General features: G+C 33.6%; 1 protein-coding gene across 3 annotated transcripts; it reads left to right on the plus strand.

Annotated features, from left to right (window-relative positions):
* The first annotated feature begins 9503 nt into the window (after nt 1-9503).
* LOC116342949 (transport and Golgi organization protein 2) lies at nt 9504-12809 on the plus strand. 3 transcript variants are annotated; one of them, XM_031770779.1, is made up of 4 exons: nt 9504-9582; nt 11751-12149; nt 12212-12529; nt 12590-12809. In XM_031770779.1, exons 2-4 carry the CDS (start codon nt 11758-11760, stop codon nt 12705-12707), a joined length of 828 nt encoding a protein of 275 aa, XP_031626639.1. In that variant the 5' UTR covers nt 9504-9582; nt 11751-11757; the 3' UTR covers nt 12708-12809. The 3 variants fall into 3 exon arrangements, with proteins under 3 accessions (XP_031626639.1, XP_031626640.1, XP_031626638.1); XM_031770780.1 differs by lacking the exon at nt 9504-9582 and adding an exon at nt 11546-11560; XM_031770778.1 differs by lacking the exon at nt 9504-9582 and adding an exon at nt 11605-11632.
* The last annotated feature ends 30 nt before the right edge of the window (nt 12810-12839 follow it).

Here is a 12839-nt window from a genome sequence, read left to right on the forward strand (position 1 = left end):
TGATTTGACTTTTAGTACGCACAGTGTGGCACATACAGCAAGCACGATTACGAGTATGTCTGTACATATGGTTCAACAAACCTTTTACGAAGAGAAGTTTTACATGTCCATTTGTTTATGCCAGTCGACATTGTTGCCGTTGTAATACAATTTATTCGAGTCAATACGATCAATGCAGGCAAAACATATTCATATTTTCTGTTCGTTTGTTTCGTTTTGTTTTCACATTTTTTGTGCACTCACTCTCTCTCTGCCTCCTTGTGCTGATGCGTCTGTTGCTTTTTAAAATATGAATATTGACAGACGACATTTTTTTATACAATAGGTTCATCGCCGTAAAATAAAATTATATGAAGAAGAATAAAAAAAAAAAGCATCAGCAGAAGCAGCCCCATAGCGTGCGTTGTGCGCACATATATATACTTAAATGCAGTACAAATATCGCGGAGTCATCGGCCGTATCACTTTTTTCGTTCTCTCGGCACTGTTCTCATTGGTGCATACTTCTGGTACAAATGATTGAAATTTATATGCAATATATTGATTCGCATGTCATACATTGACCGGTCGTGCACCGATACACAATTGAATGGGGCAACAAACCTCTTGACTTTTGCAACCAGAGATTTTATTTCGTATTGATTCATTTTTAGCGAATGAAGCCGGAGATGATGGGAGAGTGAAAAGAACACGACGGAAAAAAGTGAAACGATCTTAACGGGAGACATTGAATGAAAGTGAACGATTTGCACTGATTCGCCGAATAAAAACAACAAATATATTTTTATTAGTTTGAATGCAAGGGGCTTATGACTGACTCGAGTCAGTGTCTTATAAAAATACTCCTCACTCATTATTTTTCATAAAAAATGATTGAACGTCTTCACTCTTCCGGCATTAGTACTTAAATTTACATGAGATTGGGCGGTTTCCATGAAGCATTTTAATAAATACGGAAATTGCGACAAATTCATGTTCTGTTCGATGTTTGATTCACAGTTTTTTTAGTTCGATGTAATGTTCTGAATAAGAAATTTTCCTTCAACAAATTGTTACGATTTGACATTCGCTTAAAACCTGTGATTGAGACTTTTTACTGTCTCGAAAATCATAAGGGGACTCGCAAATCACATACAGACTCTTATTGATTAGTATAATTTACATGAGACTCGTGCGATTCACATATGTCATAAGCCCCTTGTTTGAATGAAAGGAATTTTACGTCTCTCGACAACTCATGGGAATTTTTTTTTCATCAAAATCGGGAAGAAACAAAGATGGCTCAGTCTGCCACCAATGATTCAAAGTAGGAAAAACACACACACACACACACAAATATTATCAACCACAGACATGTATGAAATTTAATCGGAATTCCTTTGTCTATGAATAGAACGAGACGATCAAGTGTAAAATTGGTACAACAAAGTTTTTGATACAGAGAAGTTCAAGGGCAAATTTGAATGCACACATACACACACAACACACATTGAACTATCCGATCGTGTTTTGTTCATATTTCTAAGCAACGAGGAAAACAAAGTGTGATAGAGAAAAAAACCAAACACTATTTCCTATTTGTTGGCATTAAACAGACAATCAAATAGAATGTTCTTTTTTAAAACTATAACTCGTTCCATTATCGCTGTATTATGGAAACTCAAATATAGAATTGAAGGTTAACAAATTCCATTTATTGCTTATGGCTCAACGTGCACGTAGCTTTGTAAATGATTTCATTAATTAGAAGCGACCAAACACGATCGTGAGTGATGACGTCTTTGTCAACAAAATTGCATAATTTTCTCGCCCCTAATGTATTCAGATCGGTGTACTATTGTGATCAGGTTTCATTTTTTTATTGATAAGATCACGTCAGGTCTGATTTATTCAATCAAATACAGATGATTACTAAAAATAATTCGAAATGTTGAAAGATGTTATTGTCACCTTTGTCATTTTAAATGTTATTTACGATTTAAAAAAATGTTAAGCCGAAAATGTTAAAAATGCAATGAACTCATTTAAAATTCCACTCGAAAGCCGAAGCAAAAAAATAATTCCATCCACAGACGGTTATTATTTGATTTGCATTTTTAACACATCAATAATAATAATGAGAATTTTATTTGTTACACAAAACAATGTTCACTACACTTCTTGGAATTGTTTTCGAAAATATTTCCGAAATGCACTTTGATAACGTTTTTAACAGGAATTGCAACACCCGAACCTTTTGTCAAATAATTCAATTGATCTGTCAATTTGTTGTTGTGCAATGGAATAAAGAAAATGTTGTTTTTTTAACATTCGATGAGTCACGTATAGTGTTAGTGTAGAGCCGATCAATGTATGACCGATTGTTTATGCCATACAACAGTATATAAATATTCATTATTCTGTTAATTGGTCGTTGTGTTATCACTTGGGGTATGTAGCACCGTATCATTATTCAACGGAGATTTTAACACATATTTTGTTGTTGTTGCTGTATTCGTTGATGTTTAGCAACGAAAATGTCTCGTCGTACTGTCGACAATTTGACGTGACAGCGCAAAGATACCAAGTCCTTGAAAATGATTTATAATTATGTTGATTTTTCGAAAGCTGAATAAATGTACAAACACATTGATTATTTACGGTGTTCCTTTCTCCGTTTATTATATTGATAAAAAGTTTTAAAGCGATCTATACATCAAAGTTCGACGATATGACGATATTTTTCTGTTCCGATTGAAGACATTAATTAATTATTTGTATAAATTTATTTAAATGGTTCCGAGTAAAATAAAATCATGTGTATGTGCCATATTTCGACCGTTTATTATCAGAGCGTTCTATTTTTCTTGTAAAAGTTTATCAAATGTGTTAATTGTAATGGCATTTATAAAATGCATACTTCTCGTATCTCTTTCTCTTTCGATGACTGAAAAATCTGGGTTAAATTCATATTTTTAGTTGAGAAGGTCGGCCATCGGTACCGTTTTATCCGAAATCTCGTTAAAGTTTACGATTAATTTTCTTTCATAATCTACGGATTGGAGTCAATTAACAAAATGAAAAAAAAAAAATCACCAAAAAAATACAATAAAATATACATGTGATATGGTTTATGTTGAAATTTAAGCAGAAAAAGTCAGTCCATTGAGGTTGACCGATAATATTCGTCGTTTTGCTCGCCTTTGGCCCAAATTTTCTTCGATTGCCAACCAAAAATTGAAATTTATCATCGAATTAACGACATCGAACAGAGCCGACAATGAATGGTAATGTTGATTTGAACCGAGATAAACAAAAAGGTGCAAGAATTTCGATAGACATTACTGATACGTGATTAACCTTGAAAACAACGCGTTGATTTCGATTTTTCTCTCTTCACTTTAAATATCACATTGTGGCCGCATTAATGTTCACAAAAGTAAATCTGCAAGCGATCACCTGATCATTGTGAAATTTCAAGCCAATATAATTTAACCGTTGTGATAAGCCAACCAACCTTGATTACACTGCACGCCTCAAACTAGAACAAGCTTTACTGACACTCGAAAAATTGACACACAAAAAAAAATCAGCCGTTATATGTTTATTTTGAAGAATCATCGTCTATATGTGTCTATCGATGGGTGCAACAATTTATCGCGCTCTATAACTCTAAACAGTTTCAAATGTGAATAAACTGTTCGAATTCAAGGCGCTACCGGCTTAGGTGAATATTCTCTTTATATAATCTCCGTATTTGCCAAATACGGAAGGTAATGTTTGTTTTTTTTTTTTTTTTTTTTCATTCATATAATCGAATCGTACTGTATGGCGCGTTGCTTACGCGATCCGTATTATAGGTATGTGACAATATATATAGTATGCTTTCAAATATTTGGAATTATTATCAGTAATTTAGCGGTCATTGATATGAACACTTACACACTGTGATGTGTACGAGGTGAATCCGAATGAAAAAAAAATGTATATAGAGAAAAAACTCGTTTCCAACTGAATGGGACACTTAGATTTAAGAAAGAGTGAGCTGAAGAGCTTATTTTTCAATTTGAAACAATCGAAATCACCATGCTTATAATTGATTCTGACAGTCGCATGTTTTCGCTCGCGTATATGGCCAATGGTACCAGGAATACAGAAGTTGTTCGCGTGACGATTGGATATATGTATTCGATAATATTAAGCGAGACTCAAATTTACATAAAACTGATCAGAAATGCGAATTTTTGTTTCGCCTTTTAAAATACACAGAAAGTGTTAATTAACACGAGCCACACACAAACCACAGATTAATCTTTATTCACATTCAAATTCCTATGAAAAGAGTTCAATGGATGTCGCTGGAATTTCAAATCAAATTACGCGCTTGATTGGCCTTGAAAATGAATTTATCTATGATATAATAAACGAATTTGTCTATTCTATAATTTTCAGCATCATTTCGCACATGCTCGAAACGATTGCTAAATCTATCAATCGATTTGAAATGATAAACAACATTTTGAAAACAAAAATATTCAAATCAAACGATCTATTGCGACACAAACTATTTCAAATCAAGTCATAAAAGTATAGAAATTATTACACAAATGACCAATTGAATGAGAGCCACAATCAATTATAGTAAATAAACAATTCAAATAATACGAACAATTTCATTCAATTTTCTATCAATTTGATCATAATTTCGAACCCTATTTCTTTGTGTATTTATAAGCTAATAAATTGATTTAATATCATTTCAATACTAGATTAAATTTAGCGTTAAGGTCGAACGTGTTTGGACTCAATTGATATCAAAATATTTTTCACATCAATTGAAATCGATTGAGCAAATTAAAAAAGATCTTCGGTGGAAATTTACGGTTGTAGCATTCAGACAATATATTTAGCTGTCGTCATCTGGATATTACAGCTCATCTGGATATCGTCAGCAGATGATACAAAGTGAAAACAATAGAATTGATTGTTATAGGTATATAAGCTTGCTATATACTGGTATTACTATAACAATCACTTCTATTGTTTTCACTTCGCATCATCTGCTGACGGCATCCAGATGAGCTGAAATATCCAGATGACGGCAGCTAAATATATTGTCTGGTAGCATTTCAACATAAGCAACAAATGAATGAAGTTTAAGAATTTTGTTTGTTTGCAATTTGCGTGCAATTTGAATTTCATTGTCAAAATCAAAACACATTAGTTAACCGTAAATTGTGCCTGATAACATATTCATATGTTCTCGCTCATACATTTCAAATGATCGACATTGAACAGAAATTATGACCAAAATTTGTATCAATTTACCATATAACGCACAAAAAGCCATGACATTAGAGAGGTTAAACAATTTAGCTATAATTTTAATGGGCCATTTATAGTAAAATCGGTGACGATTGTCATAATATCGTGAAAGAAAGCGAGATGAATGGAATAAAATCGAAAGTTTTTTCGAATTTAAATTCTCAAACGAAGCGCAAAAAAGAATGCTTGAAAACACACATTCGGCGAGCGAAAAAACAACAACAACAAATCCAATGGGAATTCAGTGTTACTTCTTTCGTGTGTTTTTTTCTCAGAATCTTTTATTGGATATTTCTTTTCGCACAAAATGGCCATTCTCGAATCGGAGTGATCAAATGCGCATTTCAAATGAAAGTAAAATTGATAAAAAAAATTCCCGAAAAACTATAGTCGGAAAAACGCCACAAAATTCATCATTCGAAACGCAACAAAAACACCAAACTACAATATAAGTAATAAGTCACCAGCTGATTCTTGTTCTCTATGAAATATAAACGTTACTTTTTGTCTGTCATTATGCAATAGATTGGCCGAATAAAAAAATGAAGAGAAAACAGTTAGCTAACCAAAAATGGTACATGGCCAATTTTCGGCACCTTTTCTACAGCACTCTTCAAATTCAAGTCGGACTTTTTAATTAAAGTATGTATTTGTATGTATATGTGTGCGATAGTTTGGAATTTTGTCATGCACGAGAACAAAACAATTTTTTAGCTCGCATGCAAATCAACATTTCGACATAGCATATGCACAATTCATGCGAATGGTGATAAGCATACGCGTAGTGTGGCAAATTAACAATAATAAATTGTATTTTAATCGAAGCTTAATGCCAACGTAAAAAGGAGATAGAAAACTACGTCATGATTTATTCAAGTGAAAAATTATTATCGGATGCAAGCTTTGTGAGCATGAAGAATTTGCCGGAGAAAAAAAATGTGAACACCGACTCAACTAAGATAAATGATGAATGTTACAAATTGCGGCTGTTGCTGTTGCTGTTTCGGCTGGATTCACTGAACAATTTCATATTTATTCATTGAATTCAAATAATGCACAAGAAGCGTGATCGAAACGTTTAGTTTTGCAAATTGTTTTATTTAATCTAATGATGATCACCTGGTGTGTTATATGATCTAATCGTTAAGTTGCATTGGAACGCAACAAGCGTATGCACTGGACTGGCAATGCAATAAAAGAATTTTGGAATGTGTGCCGTGCATTTTAATTTGTCTAATTAGTTGGATGGAATTTTAAAAGGATTTCTATTGAGTTCTATTTTACATTCTATGAGAATGCGCCTAGAATCCAATTGTTGTATTTTTCACTCGGTTGGCTGCTAAAAATGACATTTGTCACTTCCAAAACCGAAAGTAATCGATTTCGACACGTATACAATGATTTATTTTAAAAAACAAAAATTCATTAATAAGTTAACATTTATTAATTGGTCATTTGATAAAATGCCACGAAATATTTGTCAGATGATAAAATAACATTGAATATTCTTTCAATTTCGAAATTTCTGTATCACAATGTATTTGCGACGATGATGAAATAATGTAAAAAAATATGAGAAATACACAAACAGAAGACCTTCAGTTTGCAGCAGTTTTTTTTCAGGTCCAGAAAATGAAACGCCACATATATAATGCAAGAATATCATTGATCAAGGGCAAAATGAGTATGCAGAACACTTCTGTTGCGCATTTGGCATGTGTTCTTCCTCATTGTAAATTAATCTTCAGTATCTGGAATGAATGAGCAAATTGACGCAAGTGGATGAGATGTGAAAAAGAGAAATCGACAAGAATCGAAAAAAAACGAAAGGTGTTTGCTTTATAAAATTTTCGGGGGGCATCATGCATAGAATGTTCATTTTTCAGCTCACCATTAATTACAATTGTGAACGAAAGATAACAACATCCAAATACCATATACGTTATGTATAAGAATAACAATAGAATGAAAGGAAACGAATTAAACAAGTGTGAAATCTGCGTCAATTTATTTGCACAACCATCAACTCTAAACATGCTGGCAGAACAACAGAATACGTGATAAATCATTTAGTTTAAATGGAATGTTTGCATAAAGCAGAAGAGTTGTATTTTTGACTTGCACTGACATACAAATAACCCAGAATTCGAACTCGGCAACAACGGCGGCAACAGTACCCAGAACACCTAATGATCGTTTGAAATTAAAAAAAAATACCGCACAAATAATTAGATTTTGAGAAACCAAAAAGAACAGACTAAATTACTGTCGAAATAGAGAATGCATCGTTAGAATAAATTAGAGAATGAACGTGCGATATCTTGATGCCGTGCGATATTATGTTTTTTTCTTTGCAAATTGTGTAGCTATGCCATTATTGCGCATTTGCAAAGGTGAACACGTCCATTTTTTTTGCTTTCGACTTTTGTTAATCATTGTTTTTTCGTTTCATCGCAACACAGCTTCGCTTGATCACTCGTGAACATAATGATCCTTTTCACTTTGCCGATTCTCAGGTTGAAGCTGTTTTGTTTGGCGCTTAATTTATGTGTGTGTGTGAGTTTTTTTCTTAATTTAACAAATCTTCTTCTATTGACCTTTTTCTCGATTAATTTTCTTGATTTGTCATGTATGTGTGAGATTTTTTTTTTGTTTTGATTTAAATCAGGATCAGGTTTGTTTTTATGAATGCATTTTTGTTGGTCCATACGTTTCTATTGCGTCGTTCTAATATATCGAAATAGCTATATTGCATCAGAATAGAAATTTTTCTATTTCAGAACATTCAAAAATTTGTTCGGTTTTGTTGTTGTTGTATTTGATTTGCATGCAAATTGTATTTGATTTGCAATATTTTGTGGATAATGTGTGTTAAAATTATAGTATCCGGCAATAAAAAAAGCACGGTATATATTTGGCGTTTAAGCGATTTGCATTAGATTTGTCGAGTGTGGATTTGAAAGCCAAATGACACAATATAACACACATCGGCATAGACATATAAATGTCGTAAAAATGCATTTTCATTCTAATCGATTGAGATTTTATCACACAGGCCGATTGCTTTTTATGTCGTTGGACGACCATCAACTGTTGCTCGTACGAATGAACACATTCTCAATATGTGTGCCTTATGCCTGCCAGCCAACCGTTGTTGTTGTTGCTGCTATTTTTCGCCTGTTGCTTTGTTTGCAATGCATTTTTGTTTTTGTTTGTGCTTCTGATAACTTCTTTGGGTTTTGTGAGAGTTAAGTTGGTTTCTTTTGTTTTTCGTTGAACATGTGTGAAGGCAGTGAACGTGAGCCGCATGCACTATAAATTATCATTTTAAAAACTTGTTTTCTGACATTTGCCCAATAAAATCGTCTCCAGATAATGCGATTTATTTGATGTGGCATTTTTCCAGTTGTGCACGACCATTTCTGCACTGATTTTATTTTGTATTTCGTAAACGATTTGTCAAGTGGAACATATATATTCGTTGTGCCGATCGGTATTGTACCAAATATCCATTTCCTAATTTGTGAATTCAGAACATGCCGCCGAAAATAAGTGCGCAATCGTTTGTCGATGAATCGCTGTCACAATATCATTATCAAATCATTGTGTCGTTATGGTTTCCATGCGATGACTTTATTTGTACTCTTTTGCATTTGTTCTCGATTCAAATTGACGGTCAATTCAATATGGTTTCAAACGACAAAAAAAAAGAACATCCTTGGAAGGCATTTACGTTTTTATATTATTGGTCACATGCGTCAAAAGCATCCGAATCAATTGAACCCTAACCATTGAACGCCGAAAATGTTGACGATTTGTCACCAATTAGAAGTGATAAAGAGAGAAAAAAATGCACCAGTGCAAAAACCTTGTGATAAGTAAACATTCGAAGTAACGCACGAAATTAGGCATATCAATTTTCAATGAATTGATTGCCTAATTTCAGGAGTCAACTTATCACCCGCAAACTCAATTGATTTATATTTATTTTTGAGTTGTTTCTTCAAATAGGTGGGACACAACAAGTTGTCGATGTGATAATTTCAAATTTATCACTGAAAGTAACAATGGAGTTTATTAACGGATTGTAATCAGAACACAAAAGATACCACGTTATTTATAATCATAAACACAACAATACTGTCTGTTTTATATGGCTTCGCCGCAGTAGTCTTTACTTATCAACTGTATCTTATAGTCACAACATTTTCGTGCAAATTTTTTCCACTATTTTTTTTTTTTGTTTTTGTTCTGGATTTCAAAAGTTGTCACTTTGAGGTAAATTAGCACTTAATTCACACAGGTTTATAAATCACAGAAATTTGGGGTGGCAAAAAAAATGTAAAATTGGAACAACGATTGAGATACTGTAATCCGGGTCCAACTTAGATCGATCAGTAGCACCGATTTTTAGCATACAAACGCGGATCAACTATATATTTGACTGACATCTGTTGATTCGTGTTGATTCAAAAGTGCCAGTCTGCCCATAAAAAAAAAACGTTTTTTTCCTCGTCTTTCCCATCCACACACAAATGCAAACGCAGAAAATTGCTAGACATACGTGGCGCGTGCGCAATGCGTTTTATGCAAACGGTACAATGAATTTAGAGAAGAAACAAAAAGAGAGAGAAAAAAATGAGAATATTAAACATATCACATTGGTGAATGCAAAAAAAAAGAAACCAAGACGACCGATGAAAATGACGAAGAGAAGAGAGCGAAGTGAAAAGAAAAATTCTAGCATATCGATAGACATGTGATGTTGCATTTCGATAATGATAAATTCACATGCAGGTGTGTTAGCAATTTGCGGCAGTGCACATACGGGCACCATAAAAAATAAGAGAGACTCAACATGTAAAATCAATGGAATTGATGAGGAAAAAATGAACAGAAATATAAAAAAATTACGATTCTATATAGTCAGAAGCACACTGACACAGATTCAGTTGGTTGGATGGCGGACACACAACGAAAATTATCATCAAAGACGGCGAAAGAGATCATGAAACACATTTGTTGCAAAGAAAGACACACAAATGGAATGGCAATAACAACAACGCGAACAATGCATCAAAACAGATCACAACGAACGCATAAATAAACAAAGCTCGATTGCGTGACAAATAACCATATTACATATTTTTTTAGGGTCATTTACTTTATATTTATTACACATCTTGTAAATGCAACTTTGTTTTTCGTGCACACGGAACACGGCAACATGCACACATACACATGATGATATTACAAATTATCGCACATCGTTGTCGATCGATTTCCTTCGGCGTCTATAGTTATTTGGCACTCATTCACCATCAACAAATCCATATTCAGAGGCTACTGTGTGCAGTGCTGTGGCTGCTGCTACTGATGTTTGCACTTCAGTAAAATTGTTTCGACAAACTCGTTCATCGACTGGTTTTTCCTTTCTTCTTGTTTATAGTTCATTCCGCTTGAGCACCGTACAGAATGGTGTGAAATGAAGGTGTGTTTCTTGTTACGTTTACAGCATGATAGCATATCGACTCAATGGCCAGATATAGAAGATTGTGTTTGGTTGTTGCGTGCATTTGAGGCAGTTGCTTGCTTACATGATCTCACCACTTGTTCTTTTCCTTATTGACAGCAAAAAAAAAATAGATTTGATGAATCAACAACTTATTTTTAAAATGGAATTGCAATATTGCATGCAATGTGCACAATGGAATGGCATATATTTTTACACACAAACGTGTGTTTTAGATATCTATTTCAATTTGAATGATAACTTGTGCATTATTAATAGACGCTAAAGGTACGCATTAAACCGTTACAAATGATTTCACGCCCATCGAATTGAAAACGAGTCATTCCATTTCAATGTTCATTGATTTCGATATCAGCGAGATTAAGAGCAACCATTTAACCGTTATCAATTTCAAATTCAAGCACCACGTATGAACGCGTATATATGGCTGTCTCACTTGTATATTGCCAAAAACTACAACGAAATATTCGAACAGTTCGTTTGTATCGTGTTCTCTTTCTGTTCCACATCTTGGTTGTCCGTGACATTGTCATATCTCTCGCTCAATACTTTCTGCTACACACATATTTGTCTCCTTCTTGTTCACAATATTTATTATCAAAAAGCCGCAGCTGTACTGCAATCATAAGTTCAATGTTATGAATGTATATGAGGTTTTCTGTCAAATTTTTTACTCAATAAAAACATAAACAAACGTTTTTTTTTCATTGAAGTGACTTTTAGGTTAGTTGCTGACAATTCGTCAATAAAACTATTTAGTACATACGTCGAATTAATCAATCGCGATTTGACTTTGTGAATAAATTCTTGGTTCAAATGAAACAATTTTAAACATGTTTAAACGTTGTGTTCTCTCTCTCTCTCTCTTCTAATTGATAAAATGACCATTCTCATTTATTTCTTTTTCAAATAGGAAAACAATGTGTATTTTATTCTTCATTTTGAATAAATTCCCAAAAGCGGATCAATATAAATTAATTTTGGCTGCTAATCGCGATGAGTACTATGCACGGCCAGCTTCGGTAGCTGAACGCTGGAAAGAATGTGATTTTGTTATTGGCGGTCGTGATTTGGAGCCGGGCCGCGAAGGTGGTACATGGTTGGCAATAAGTACTGGCACCAAGGATAAAACATTCAAATTCGGTTCCTTGTTAAATATTACGGGTGAACCAATTGACGAAAACGCGCTTCACCGCGGCAACTTAGTTGTGGATTACGTGAAAAATCCAATATCAAATGTTGAATACTGTCAAAATCTCATTGATACAGACAAAAAATTCAATTCATTCAATTTAATCACCATTGAAATTGGGTACATTTTGTATACAAATCGTCCACAAATGTGACAGTATTTATTAATTTAATTTTTTGCAGAGCGGAGATAAATCGAACCGTACATTATTCAAATGTGAACAATGTTGTACAAGAATGGCCGTGCAATGAACCGCTCGCGTTTGGAAATAGTTTATCACACGAGCCATATGAGAAAGTGAAAGCCGGCCGAGAGAAATTTCGTGAAATTATTAATCGTGAAAATCAATCAAAGGATGACTTGGTAAATTCTCTCAAGAATTTTCTATGTGACCGTGAAAAACATTGGCCAGATGAAGTACTGAACAGGAGAGTGTCTAAGTGGGCAGACAAATTATCTTCGATATGTGTACGGCATGACGGTGCCAACTACGGAACAAGGTGAAATTGGTATTTTATTCTATTTCGAATCAATTGTATTCTAATTAAATACTGTTGCAGAACGCGAACCATAATATTAATCGATGGAAATAATAAAGTTGATTTCTATGAAGAGACGATGACATCAACCAATCCAGACGATGCTTGGACTCGCACTCATATTCAAACTGAATTTTGAAAACAATTCCATTTTTCTTCAATTCCAATTTTTTTCTATTCATTTGTACTCATGTTTGTGCCTAAAATTATTGTGATTAAATGTTTAATGTCTGAATAACAAGACTTTTGTGTTCAAACTTGAAAATATTTT

This window comes from Contarinia nasturtii, unplaced genomic scaffold, assembly GCF_009176525.2.
Source record: "Contarinia nasturtii isolate CC-2019 unplaced genomic scaffold, AAFC_CNas_1.1 Cnas_scaffold_928, whole genome shotgun sequence".
In the NCBI taxonomy this organism is placed as follows: Eukaryota; Metazoa; Arthropoda; class Insecta; order Diptera; family Cecidomyiidae; genus Contarinia; species Contarinia nasturtii.